General features: G+C 43.3%; 2 protein-coding genes and 1 pseudogene across 2 annotated transcripts in view; 1 reads left to right on the top strand and 2 right to left on the bottom strand.

The window, feature by feature from the left end:
- Window positions 1-5347: 5347 nt before the first annotated feature.
- On the bottom strand, window positions 5348-6724 carry LOC102865256 (annotated as a pseudogene).
- Window positions 6725-6730: 6 nt separating this feature from the next.
- Window positions 6731-7630, bottom strand: LOC102863352 (60S ribosomal protein L31-like). The gene is made up of 2 exons (XM_006886765.1): window positions 7256-7630; window positions 6731-6766 (listed from the first exon to the last, which is right to left on the bottom strand). The coding sequence occupies exons 1-2, from the start codon at window positions 7628-7630 to the stop codon at window positions 6731-6733; spliced, it is 411 nt and encodes a 136-aa protein (XP_006886827.1).
- A 314-nt stretch (window positions 7631-7944) lies between these two features.
- Window positions 7945-13828, top strand: part of MX1 (myxovirus (influenza virus) resistance 1, interferon-inducible protein p78 (mouse)) — a 35637-nt gene continuing 29753 nt past the window's right edge. Inside the window, exons 1-3 of the mRNA XM_006886764.1 lie at window positions 7945-8049; window positions 10934-11126; window positions 12205-12342. Coding sequence (XP_006886826.1) covers window positions 7945-8049; window positions 10934-11126; window positions 12205-12342 — 436 coding nt within the window. The remainder of the gene's footprint in view (window positions 8050-10933; window positions 11127-12204; window positions 12343-13828) is intronic.

Raw genomic sequence — 13828 nt, 5'->3', positions numbered from 1 at the left:
TCCCTGCCCCATAGGAGTAACTCCTAGGTCACTGAACTTTAACTGATTCACTTCCACCCATTTCCATCTTGAAGAAAACAGGTCTCCAGAGGGCTTGGAGTCGGCCGGGAGACACGGAGAAGGAGGAGGAAAACAATGTGAGCGTGCTCCTATTTGGGTGGTGAGGCTGGGGCCTGCCCCTAAAATGGAACATTTGAGAATTCTGATTTTGGAATGTCTGAGAGAACAGGAAAGCAATACATAGAACTACAATGCATCCTTCTGGAAGACCCAGGCAAATGTGTCCACAGAAAGAAGATTCAGGGTTATGTTCAGGTTTAGCTGACTTGGGCAGCTGTTTTTGCTTTTAATTGTGATTTTAACGAAAGCTTATAGAAAAGCTGGATTTTCATTCATTGTTGCACATCTTCCTTCCTACTCTGCCCAATTAACTTAAAAAAATAATTTATTGTTGAATAATTTCCTCCCTTCTTCCACCCTCTCCCTTAGTTCACTTTGCTATGCACCTCTTATTCTGGACTGCTGTCATACAAATAATGCCTAATCATACATTCCTTTTAAACAGTTCTTTCATTCATCTGTTCCAATGCAGTGTTCATTATTCATCCCCTCCTTTCTTAGCGGGGAAGCTGTTCTCGACCACCACAATCATCTGGAGGTTTTGTGAAACTCAGAAGTTCAGGTTTGCCCCAGAATCTGTGTTTCTCATAGTTCCCAGGGGGTGCTGGTTTTGTTGGTCTCACTTTGAGAATTTCTGTTTTACTACCATAAAGTGCTGGGCTGAAGCTGAGCTGAGGTCGCTGCAACCCCAGCTCCCCTGAGGCTCCGCGTCTAGGTTCAGTTTCGGTTTCATTTTCCTCTGGCTTCTGCCTCCGTTTTCAGTTTCTTTTTCTCGCCAACTGGGAGCTGTGCTGGGGGCGGGTCCTAGCGCTCCTTAAATCCCAGCGCGTGCTCAAGCTCAGAGCACCGCAGACTGCGCAGAGACCCCCGCGAGTAGACCGCCATCGTTTCCAGATCTCCAGCCCTGAAACAGGTAAGGGATATTTGGCCAGCAGACTGCGGGAGCTGAGCTGTCCAGAGTGTGGACATTACAGAGATAGGAATAGGGAGCTCTGGTGGCCTGTGGCGAGAAGCTGCGCTGCAATCCCACACACCGTAGAGCTGAGCGCTCTAGAGTGTGGACATTCCAGGGACAGGAATATCGAGCTCTGGTGGCAAGAAGCTGCCCTGCAATCCTAAAAGTTACGTGGTTTCCAGGCAAGCTGCTCCGCTGGAGAAGGCTAGGCAATCTCCTCCCATGCGATTAACTTCCTCTAAAACCCGTCAGAGGGTCACAGCAATGATAATAACATAATAACAATAACGGCGTGCAAACTGCACAGAGCAATAGTCAGCAAGAGTGCACGCCAGGGTTCCTTACGAATCCCTCAAGCGAAGGGTCTGTACAGCAACCCTTGGCAAAGAAGCTTGGTGGAGAGCAGCTTCCACTGGTGTTGTCTGGAGGATGCTTGTGACCCAGAGGCTATCCCTAGACGCTGTCTCCATCTAAGGTCAGTGCAGCAGGAGCAGGGGAGCGATGAGGAGAGAGCGAGACAGAACTGACCTTGGAAGTTCATGGAAGGACCCCTGGATGCTATTAAGCGCCCCTCCTCCTGCACAGTCACCACCATCCTCCTCACTGTGGGTGACATACCTAAGCAGTGCTTATAGTTTCTTGGAGTAAACGGATCAGATTTTAAAGTAAGTCTCATGGAAAACAGTGTCAAATGATGAAAACCACTAGTTGCTAGTTTCAGACAGCCCTTAAAATGTCAGTCCTGGGAGCTCTGGTGGCCTAGTGCAATCCTGAAGAAGCACGGTTCGAATCCAGCTCTGATGGAGGAGGGGCAATCTCCTGTGACAGTCGGATCTGATTAGAGGGTACACAAGGGGGGAAAATTTTTTTTTAAAAAGTCACTCCTTTCCCATCCCCAGCCACGGTTCCAGGTGTGGATATATCTCCTTTGCCGTATCTCTTCACTTCATCCTATTCTGTAGTTTCTGGTAATCAGTTCATTTGGTCTGAAGTACCACAAAGAAATACCCAGCCCTTCAATTATAAAAAAAAATGTAAATGCCAGCAGAATCCAGGAAATTTAAACTAATGTAAAGAGAAAGAGCCACTTACAGAGTGAGGCAGGAGCAGCATTGACACTATTTATTTTATATCTTCAGGCTTCCTACTCTAGACAGAGATTGAGTAGTTCTTCCGGATAAAAAGACTGCGAAGCAACAGGAGCACCTGTAACCACTGATGATCCAGATGTTGACTGTTGAGCAAGTAGCTCAGCCTTATCCATATGTTTATAATCAAAATAGTAAATATTTACAGAAAGGATTCTAAGAAAAATAGGAATGGTTTTAAGGCATTAGAATGGTGCATTAACAATATATTACAAGCAATGGGAATGTGCTCTGGGAGTGTTTTAATTCATTACCTCCCTCAGATTTGTTCTAATCTGTGTATTTTGCATAACTTCAAGGAGGTGACAGAGAACAATTCTCTTGTTTTGGTGTGGCCAGCATTACCTCTTCAAGTAAAAGGAACATTTTATCAGAGGTAAGTTAATGCTTTTCATTCTTATAAAATTAATTATTACTCAGGAGAAAAATTTTTCATTTCTTTTTATCCAAAGACTATTAGTGAAAGCTATAGTCAATAATTGTTAATAGGCATCACCAGGTTATTGAAATTAGTGCAATAAAATGGCTTAATGAGCCTAAGCTTATTCTTCTTAATTGTGAACCACATATATATCTATTATATTAAGCCTTTAATAGATCACTAATTTCAAGGGAATTCCTCTTTTGAAATAATTGAAATATTTATATTTAGTTCCTTTTAGATAGGTATATTTTATTTCTTCCGTAAATGGTCCTGACAGTCATGTTTCTCTACTATGCTATGATCACACTCATTCATTCATCATCATCAAGTCAGAACTGACTCATTAGCTGGCCCTTGAGCAGGTTTTTAGAAGGTGTAAGTCATGCAGGAGGAGACTGCCCATCCTTCTCCCTTAGAACAGCTAGTAAATGTGACCTCCCCGCCTTTGGATTGCCAGCTTCTTACAAACTATGCCACTAGAGCTCTCACTATACTATATTGTCATTGTTGTTGTTAATTGTAGAGTCAGAAATGGCTCATAGCAGATCTTCCAGCAAGCTTTCAGAGGCAGACAATCACACAGGAGGAGATTGCCCATCCTTCTCCCAAAGAGTGGGTGATGGATTTGAATCCTGTGCCTTCGGGATTGCATTGCAGTTACTTACTATGAGGCCACCAGAGAGGAATGAATAATTATGTGATTTCTAACTATAGTTAGGTGAGTGCAAGCTTTTCCATTTTCTTAGGTTTGTTAAAGAATGGGGAAAAAAATGTTATTTGAATATAGAAAAAAACAAAAAAAAATTATTGTTGTTGATGTTGTTATGTGCCGTCGAGTCACTTGCATCTCATAGCGAACCTATGTACAACAGCCTAAACCCTGCTCTATCCTGTGCCAATCGCACTGCCTCCGACACACTCATCCCGATTACCCCAGTCACTGAATCAATTCACCTCATAGAGGGTCTTCCCCTCCTGCGCTGTCCCTCCACCCTCCCAAGCATGATGTCCTTCTCCAAGGACCTGTCCCTCCTTACAACATGTCCAAAGTATGTCAGATGAAGCCTCAGAATCCTTGCCTCCGAGGAGTAGCCTGTTTTAACCCTCTCCAGGATGAATCTGTTTGTTTTCTTAGCAGTCCATGGTACCCTACTCTTCTGCAGCACCATGGCTCAAAGGCATCATTCTCCTTCTATCCTCCCTAGTCATTGTCCAGCTCTCTGACGCATAACAAGTGATAGCAAAGGCCGTGGCCTGTATCAAATGCACCTTAGTCTCCAGAGAGACACCATTGCTTTTCAGTACTTTGGAGAGGTCCCTAACAGCAGACTTGCCCATTGCAATACATCTTTTAATTTCCTTGCTGCTGGTGCCAAGAGTGCTGATTGTGGAGCCAAGCAAACTAAAGCTGTGAACAATCTCAATCTCTTCACCATCCATCCTGATGCTGCCAGTTGGTCCAGTGGTGAGAATCTTTGTCTTCTTGACATTGAGTCTCAGTCCAACGCCTTTGCATAATCAATGAAATACAGATAGACATTCATCCGGTATAGATGCTAGAAAATTTAACATTGATAGCCTCTTAATTCCAGAATTCCAAGGAGGTCTCGTGGCCTAGTGGCAAAAAGCTGCACTGCAATCTCAAAGGCTTGTGGTTCAAATCCACCAACTGCCCTGCAGGAGAAGGATGAGCAGTCTCCTCCTCTGAGGGTCAGCTATGAGTGGATTCTGACTTGATGGTAAACCACAACAATCTCAGAAACACTTGTAAATTCCCTTCAAGGACATAGAAACTAGTTGTTGTCAATGTAAACATTTGTGCTTTGTTGTAGAACTGTGCTCCTTGGATTTTCAATGGCAGAAATTTTAGGCAGCAGGTTGCCAGGCCCTGCTTCTCACATGCTTCTAAGTGGACATGAGCCTGTAGCCTTTAAGTTAGCAGCCTAGCATGTTTCACTATTTGTAATCATCCAGAAATACCTTAAAAGATGTGTGTGTGTGTGTGTGTGTGTGTGTGTGTGTGTGTGTGTGTTTTCTGGTGTAGGCAAGTATAAGATGGTCAGGAAAATTCTTTTAAAAAACAGTATAAAGCATTTACTCACTCAATGCTGTCAGGTCAGTTCCAACACATAGGGACCATCCATTATGTTTCTAAGGTTACAGATCATACTAAGAAGATACTACCCATCTTTCTCTCTTGGAACTGCTGATGGGTTTGAACTGCCAGAGATACTCTCAGCTTTTGGGTTACAGCACAACTCACTATTGCCCACACCACCAGAGCTCCCTCATATAGCACTAGGATATAATTATGGGAGGAAAATGGTATGAAAATATGAATTCAAAGATCAGAATAAAAAAATAAAAAAAAGATCAGAATAACACTGAAAGAGTTTTAGATTTATTTTTTTTCTCATTAAACTTGTTTTAATGGGTCTCAAAATTCTGTGACAAATTTTTGGTCAAGTTATTTCCATTTAAAAAGTACTGATTTTAAAAACTAATAACTTAAAACTGCCACACGAAAAAGAAAACAAATGGTCCACAAAACATTCCTTTCCTTCTGAAGGTTTTACGATGCATTGTTATCATTAACCAGTCTTTTACTATTAAACTTAAATGGCCAATTAAGACAAACAGTTCTGAGACCGTTCTTCCACCACTGATTAAGACTGGGATGGCAGGTGTTATGGGTTATATTCATTTAGCCTTCTGAGCTTTCTGAGCAGACTTGGTGACCTTGCCAGCTCCAGCAGCCTGCTTTGATGACACCCACAGCAACAGTCTGCCTCATGTCTCGGACAGCAAAACGACCCAGAGGAGGGTAGTCAGAGAAGCTCTCCACACACATGGGCTTGACAGGAACCATATCCACAATAGCAGCATCACCAGACTTCAGGAATTTGGGGCCATCTTCCAGCTTCTTACCAGAACGGCGATCAGTCTTCTCTTTGAGCTCAGCAAACTTGCAAGCAATGTGAGCTGTGTGACAATCCAGCACAGGTGCATAACCAGCACTGATTTGGCCAGGATGGTTTAAGATGATCACCTGAGCAATGAAGCCAGCTGCTTCCATGGGTGGGTCATTTTTGCTGTCACCAGCCACGTTGCCATGTCGAACATCTTTCACAGAGACGTTCTTAACATTGAAGCCAACATTGTCACCAGGAAGAGCGTCACTCAAAGCTTCATGGTGCATTTCAACAGACTTTACTTCAGTGGTAACGTTGACTGGGGCAAATGTGACCACCATGCCAGGCTTGAGAACACCAGTCTCCACTCTGCCCACAGGGACAGTACCAATACCACCAATCTTGTAGACATCTTGGAGAGGCAGACGCAGGGGCTTATCAGTTGGACGAGTTGATGGCAGGATGCAATCCAAAGCTTCAAGCAGTGTAGTCCCACTGGCACTGCCATCTTTCCAGGTGACTTTCCATCCCTTGAACCAAGGCATATTAGCACTTGGCTCCAGCATGTTGTCACCATTCCAACCAGAAATTGGCACAAAGGCTACTGTGTCAGGGTTGTAGCCAATTTTCTTGATGTAGGTGCTGACTTCCTTAACGATTTCCTCATATCTTTTCTGGCTGTAGGTGGCTCGGTGGAATCCATTTTGTTAACACCAACAATCAGCTGCTTCACACCCAGTGTGTAAGCCAGAAGGGCATGCTCACGGGTCTGCCCATTCTTTGAAATAACAGCCTCAAATTCACCAACACCAGCAGCAACAAGCAGGACAGCACAATCAACCTGTGATGTTCCTGTAATCATGTTTTTGATAAAGTCTCTGTGTCCTGGGGCATCAATGATGGTCACATAGTACTTGCTGGTCTCAAATTTCCACAGGGAGATATCAATGGTGATGCCATGCTCACGTTCAGCTTTCAGTTTATCCAAGACCCAGGCATATTTGAAGGAGCCCTTTCCCATCTCCGCAGCTTCCTTCTCGAATTTCTCAATGGTTCTCTTGTCCATCCCACCACATTTGTAGATCAGATGGCCAGTCGTGGTGGACTTGCCCGAATCTACGTGTCCAATGATGACGATGTTGATATGGGTCTTCTCCTTTCCCATTTTGGCTTAGGTTTTGCAATGGTATTCACCAACACCTGTACTCTGGTGACAAACCCGTTGTGAAAAAGGAGAGTTTTAGATTTTTATGTGTAGTTTTTAAACAAAATATTTTTATATCAAATTTCCATGGTATTTAGATGCCACTGAAAGAATTTTATATATGAGAGAATTTTATAACAATTTTGTTTTAACTATACATTTTTTAAAAATATGTCAGAAAAAAATCTATCCGTATAGCTATTTAAAGTGAAAAGGCTTTCTTCCCCCTTATATTCAACCTAAAATTGTAAGATGAAATTCTTGGTTTTTCCCAAAAACTTTTAGGGTTTGGAAACATTCTTTTTCTATTTTTTGCAGTTTTCTAACTTTACTTAATAATCAGCTTTTCGTTTTCATCCACATTGATGGTCTGTAGGGTTTTTTTTTAATTACTATTTTGTGTGTGTGTGCCATCAAATCAGGTCTGACTGCTACAGGAGGAGATTGTCCCTCCTTCTCCACCAGAGCATCTGGTGGATTCAAGCTGCACACCTCTGGGATTGCAGTGCAGATTTGTAGCTTTTTAAAAGTGGTGACAGGTAAATAGGTAACCAGTGCATACAGCTTGTCTGGGGAATCTTCATCCTCATTAAGTTTTCTGGACAACTGTACATGGATGTGGTATGAGACATTCCTTATTCCTTTGACCCAGATGGTTTTGTTAAGCCTGGTGTCAATGTGAACATTTGGTGTTCCCATCTCCTTCATGGCAAATTTCTGGATCTCCTTGAGTGTTTGAGGCGCACGCTTCTGAAATCCCACTCCATGGATGTGCTTGTGAATGCTGATGGTGTGCTCTCTTGTCACCACTTCACTGATGGCAGAACAGCCTTTCTTCTTCTCACCACCCTTCTTTGTGGGGGCCATCGCGCCGGGACCGGGCTGGGAAGTGGAAACATATTCTTGAAGACTACTGAGCATTTTCCTTCACCTCATATTTGCCTCTTCCAGGACATTCCTTTGATTTCTCTATCAGTAGACAGTGAGCTCACACTATGCTCCACGCACACTTTTCTATTCCAGTGGGATCACTGTGAGAAGTAAGTTGTCCAAGTATCTTTTTGCAAGGCATCTTCCTTCTAGAGATGGGTGTGATTCTGTGAATGGAAGTACTCCGCTTTTGGGTTTTTTGTTAATGTTGGTCTGATTGATTTCAGGCTTGACAAAGGAAGGAGATGAGTATGGGGAAAGAGGAACAAAAAACACCCCAAAACAATACTTCAGTTAGTGATCTTCCATCTCTGAATGGAGAGGCTAAGAATATACCAGAGGAAAAGCAGGATCAGGTAAGTAGTTGGCTGCTGTCCTGGCTGATCAGAACTGTGTCCGGCATATCAGCAGTAATGTTTGTTAGTTTGTTCTTTTCCTGGCAGAATGCGCATGCAGGGTCTCTCCTCCCTTTGCTTGGGTCTTTCTCTCTGTCACATACAGACATTTTGCTATAGCTGAGCCTGGCGAGGGTACATTTGAAAACTGGGAAAGTAGGTAAGGCAGCTGTAGGAAACTGGCCTGAGGCGTGGGCCCCTGGGCATAGCATTATCACCTGTCTCTGGTGTGGCTCCTTCTCCTGCTACAGACATTCAGAGACAGCGCCACGGTAGCACCTCCACAGAGAATCATGAACTGTCTTTGGCCCCAGAAACAAAACTTTTTTTTTTATGAGAAGCAAGTTCAGGCTCTAGAATCAGTCTAAGCAGGATTGGGTCTCAACGATGACACTTGCAGCTATGTGATGTTGGAATCCTGTTTTTCTCATTCTAACAGCCTGCTTTCCATCTCTGAGTGGGGAGAATAAAAGTGTTAATTTCCGTGACTGTTGCAAGGATTATATGCAGGTGCCAGGAGGCATGTGGAAAAGGCTCAGTTCAGTTCATTGCTGTTGCATATTTTTCAGCTGTGCATCCTTTGTCCTTCAAGAATGACTCTGTGTTGAACCCTAGCTTATGTAATATTCAAAATAGCATTGAAGGGCATATAAAAACAAACAAGCCCAGTCACTATATAAAACCTAGCTTTGCACGTTTGTGCATTCCCTCTCAGTCTCTGCACAGCTGGTGTGGAGCAGCAGGACTTTGCACGCCCCTCAGGGTTGCTGCAGAAAATCATTCACCTGCTTAGGAAACAGCCTGGCTTTCATTCAGTCATGTTGAGCTCAAATGCAGTGTGTGACCTAGGAGTTCCTCTTCCAGATACACATTATAATTAGAGTTATAATCCTCAGATGGGGCTCTGACCTGCAACTTCATTGTCACAGGGTTGTTGTTTGAAATGTAACTTCAGCTCTGCCCCCTCTTCACTCCCTAAGTCAATACCAGCTGCCATGGAGTTGTCTCAAGGGCACCTGCCCCAGGGAGCTATGTTCATAACTGCATTGCTTCAGGTAGTCACCCCTAGAAATAACACATGAACATCTGTATTGGAAAAGATAAGTACATTGCATTATGCTTATGCAAAAGAATTGGATACAGCAAAGAAAATAAATGGTCGAGAGTTACAGTATGGAGATAGTAAATTAGGCTGAGTCTCACAAAAGAAGAAAATCTGTTTCTGAGGAGAACCAGGTGCCATGATTCCATTTATCTGGCAACAATAAGCTGTGTATGGCTTAGAGAGATGTATTAGGTGAGAACATTATAAAGAAAAGCAAGGATGTGGGGACTGCAAAAGAGAGGACGATCCCCAAATAGCTCAGTTGATGTGGTGACTTCAGCAATGGGCTCAAGTATGTCAGAGATGATGAGATGACATAGCATAGGACAGAGTCCAGGACGGCTGTTCACAGGGGCGCTATGAGTCGTACTTGACGACATCAAACAACAGCATGATGGAGGAGCCTATGGTGAAGAGTGGGGGTGAAATAGGAGTGAGGTTAACTGGGAGTGTCTATGAAGTCTCCTCCACTGAGAGTGTTCTCCTAACCTGGGTGATATGTATTCATGACAAGTATGTACACATTCACTTTCTAATTATTCATGTTTTCTATCTCTTTTTAAAATTTTCTTTTTCTTTCTTTTTTTTTTTGTTTTATATCTCTTGTGAATGAATGATTCAAAGAAATGAAAATGCACACAGGAAGGTAAAGGTGAGGGCAGCGGTGGTTCAGGGATGGAATTCTCACCTTCCTTGCAGGAGATCCAGGCTTGGTTCTTAGTCAGCTCGCCTCCTGCACAGCCATAGATCTGTCACTGGAAGCTTGTGTATTGCTATGACACTGAACAGGCCTCAGTGGAGCTTTCAAATCAAAATGGACTAACAAAAAAGGCCTAGTGATCTAATTCTGAAAGCCAGGGAATACTCTGTGGTCAAAACAGTCCAGTCCACCTATGATGGGGATGGTGCAGGACCTGGCAATGCTTTGTTGCACTGTGCATGGAGTTACCATGAGTTAGGAGCCGACTTGACAACAGCTAATAAGAGCAGTACCACCATGTACTGCTTCTTGTCCCACGTTAGCGATCTAGTTTTCCATATATTTCCCCCCACATTTATGCTTGCCTGAAAAGGATAGCAAATCTAGTCTCAGTCATGGCTAGAAATGGAAGCTCCTCCAGTGGTTTTTATTTCCTCCCCGCACCTCACCTCTCTCAAGGTGACCATCACTTGCATCCACTGTGGAATCTTCCTGTTATGCTAAACTTTCTCAATTCTCTGAGTCTCCTTGGTGTTGACAATTCTCTTTATTAGAAATGAAGAATTGCAGGTCAGTGAGCTGCCAATTAGATGACCTGGGGTCTCTGGTCCCAGGAACGGTGTTGGAGTGACCTGGCACCCACTATACCAATCATCAAGTCACCTCCACATAATGGTGACCCTAAGGTATGGTAGAGTAGAACTGTACTCCACAGGGATTGGGGTTTCCCCACCCCCTTCTTTTAAATTGAAACTTGAGTGAAAGTTTACAAAGCAGATTAAATGCTCTGTAGGGTTTTTTATTTGAGGCTGTGATATTTTGAGAGTTACTGGGAGGCCTTTCTTTCAAGGCCTCTCTGTGCAGGCTCAGGTTGACAGGATTTCTGTTAGTAAAGAAGCACTTACCATCAATCAGGGCCTCTGACACTCACTCTAAAACATTTACCTGCATGACTCCTAGATTAAAACCATAACCAACACACACATTTCATGGAACAGAACTGCAGATTCTGACGTAGGTCTCATTTCCACCTTCCGCAGGGGACTGAGATCACCCTGACCAGCCAGTATGAGGAGAAGGTGCGACCCTGCATTGACCTTATCGACTCTCTGCGGACCCTGGGCATAGAACAGGATCTGGCACTGCCCGCCATTGCTGTCATTGGGGACCAGAGCTCGGGCAAGAGCTCCGTGCTGGAGGCTCTATCTGGTGTCGCCCTGCCCAGGGGCAGCGGTAAGAAGTCACCCTCTCATGTCACATTTCTGGGGATGTCAGGGTGGGATATGGGCGGCAGAAGATTGATTAAGTGCACCTTGGTCCCCAGCCCAAAGCTATGTGCATATGAGCATCTTTATGAGCCCTTCCTGGAGCTTACTTTCCATAGAAGAGACAAAAATTGGTGCTGAGGTTACAGATATGTTTGAGTTGTAAAATCTAGGATAGCAATGAAGGCAGAGTCCTTGTAAGGGGTTGAATAAGACAGGATACACCTGGGATGGACCTTGACCTAGAAGAATTTGAAAAGAACTTCTTTTCATGTGAGTTCTTATAGGACCTGTTTCCTATTCAGGGTATGCACATTCCACAGATCTGACCGATGTTACGTGGTCTAGTTAGAATGGAGTGTGCCTCTGCTGGTCATCAAGATGTCTTAAGTGGGTTTTTTGATCGCTGATGAAAAGGGACTACCTAGATCCTGTATGAATCTCCTGTGACTGCTATAACAAGCATCACATATGAAAACCTTAAAACAATAGAAAATTTTGTGGCAGCTCTGGAGTTTAGCTGTCCCTAATCAAGGTGGCCATGCTCCCTCTCAAAGCTCTATGGGAGAATCCTCCCTGCCTCTTCCTCCCTTCTGATTGCTGGCAACCCTTAGCATTCCTGCTCATATATGCACATTTCAAACTCTGCCTCCATCTTCACATGGCATCTACCTTCTATATCTGAGTGTCTCTTCTCCTTTTTTAAAAAAATAAGAACAGTAGTCATTAGATTTAGGTCTCACCAAACTACAATATGACATCATATCAACAGATTACATCAAGAAAGACACCCCCCCACTTTTTTTTAGTGTACACATTCTGGTTTCCAGAATGAGTTTCCTTGTAGATAAAGATAGTAGGGAACACAATAAGGTTAATACTCAAGACATAATGCTTCAGGGTAACAAAGGGTTGGACCAAGATGATTGTATTTTAGTAATTGTTCCAGTGATTATATATAGAAAAGATTGTGAACCCCTATGATCAGTCACCTGTATAGTTGTCCAAGGTCTAGAGTAAGTACTGACGTGGAAATGACCTCTTAGGTATTGTAACGAGATGTCCTCTGGTGCTGAGACTGAAAAAACTTATGTGTGGTGAAGAATGGAAAGGAAAGATCACTTACGAGGATAATGAGATTAACATTTCAGACCCTTTGGAGGTGGAAGAACAAGTATACAAAGGTAAGTAACTTAGTTTCTGTCAAGATCCTCATACTCCTAAACTCACTGCCATCACCTTGGCTCTGACTCATAGTGACTCTTCATTGTTTTTCCTAGACTGTAAATCTTTACAGGTGGAGATTGTCCAATTGTCTTCCAAAGAGTCAAACAGCCAACCTTGTGCTTAGCAACCTGATATGTTATACACTTAGCCGCACACAAAGAAAGATTGGTTTGATCAACTTGAAATATATGAAAGGAGAGACAACACTAGAAGACATTTAAATGAGGTCAATGTGTTTAACAGAGATCAAGAACTGTGCAAGAGATGGTATTAGGATCCCAGGCTCCAGCCATCTCATTGCTGCGCTGTGTGTGGTCTCTGGAAAAACACCATCTTCCTGTTGATTTTTCATTTTTTCCCTAACATGTGGCATCACTAAGTTTCACTAGTTTGGAGAATATGAAAGTGGCATGAACAAATAACCAATATAAAGAAAATTTGAGTTGATGTCCATAAAGAAAGCATGAATTAAAGTTCATTTACTATTTTAGAAAAAGTTAGATACCATCACCAACCAAGTGAGATTTTATGTCAGTGTAATTTTGGATGCCTATGACAAAAACCTCACCACCATTGCTTATTGGTTAGACAGATGGCAAAGCTATCTCAGAATCTCTTGGGTTTTCTTGATTGATTGCGTGGACTGCAAGTCTTCTGATGTGACTTAATGTGTTTAGAACTTGGTGGTTTAAGATGACTTCAGTCACTTGTTGAATGCTCAGCTGGAAAAAGGAAACCAGTGGCCTAGTGGTAAAAGGCTTCCCTGCAATCCCTCAAAGTCACGTGGTTCAAGTCTGTCAACTGCACCACATGAGAAGGCTTTACTGCCTCTGAAAACGTGCTGGAGGGCCAGCTATGCATGAATCATTTCCAACTCAGTGGCCCACCACCACAACAACAATTTGAGGCTACAAGGGAGCTTTTGTAGTATAATATATAGGGATGTGGATTGCTATCCCAAAGACAGTGTCTCTCTGGCAGGTAGTTGCTACCACTGGCTCCATGAGAGAAAGATGTACAATCTCCTCCTGTGCAATTTACATACTCAGAAAATCTGTTAAGAGGGTCAACTATGAGTCAGTTGTTACTTAATGACAATAAGTTTGAGTTTTTGATCTATGTTGTTGTTGAGTACTGTCAACTCAAAACTGACCCATAGCTGACTTTCCAGCAGGTTTTCAGAGGTAGTAAATCACAATAGGAGTAGATTATCCATTTTTGTTGTTATGTACCGTCAAGTCGCTTGCAACTCATAGTGACCCTATGTACAACAGCCCGAAACCCTGCTCTATCCTGTGCCAGTCGCACTGTTTCCAACACACCCATCCCGATTACCCCAGTCACTGAATCAAGCCACCTCATAGAGGGTCTTCCCCTCTTGTGCCTGCCCTCCACCCTCCGAAGCTTGATGTCCCTCTCCAAGGATCAGTCCCTCCTTACAAC

Source organism: Elephantulus edwardii, unplaced genomic scaffold (assembly GCF_000299155.1).
Source record: "Elephantulus edwardii isolate Elephantulus edwardi_28Jun2011 unplaced genomic scaffold, EleEdw1.0 scaffold00051, whole genome shotgun sequence".
Taxonomy (NCBI): domain Eukaryota; kingdom Metazoa; phylum Chordata; class Mammalia; order Macroscelidea; family Macroscelididae; genus Elephantulus; species Elephantulus edwardii.
Note: the sequence above shows the minus strand (reverse complement) of the source record. Positions and strands in the feature narration are given on the sequence as shown.

What these genes read in the sequence shown, in the direction of transcription:
- LOC102863352 (XM_006886765.1), bottom strand. Translation starts at nt 7,630, where the DNA reads ATGGCCCCCACAAAGAAGGGTGGTGAGAAGAAGAAAGGCTGTTCTGCC. An exon ending in TCTGCACTGCAATCCCAGAG is followed by an intron (nt 6,767 to 7,255) that starts GTGTGCAGCTTG and finishes GTTTGTCACCAG; the next exon opens with AGTACAGGTGTTGGTGAATA.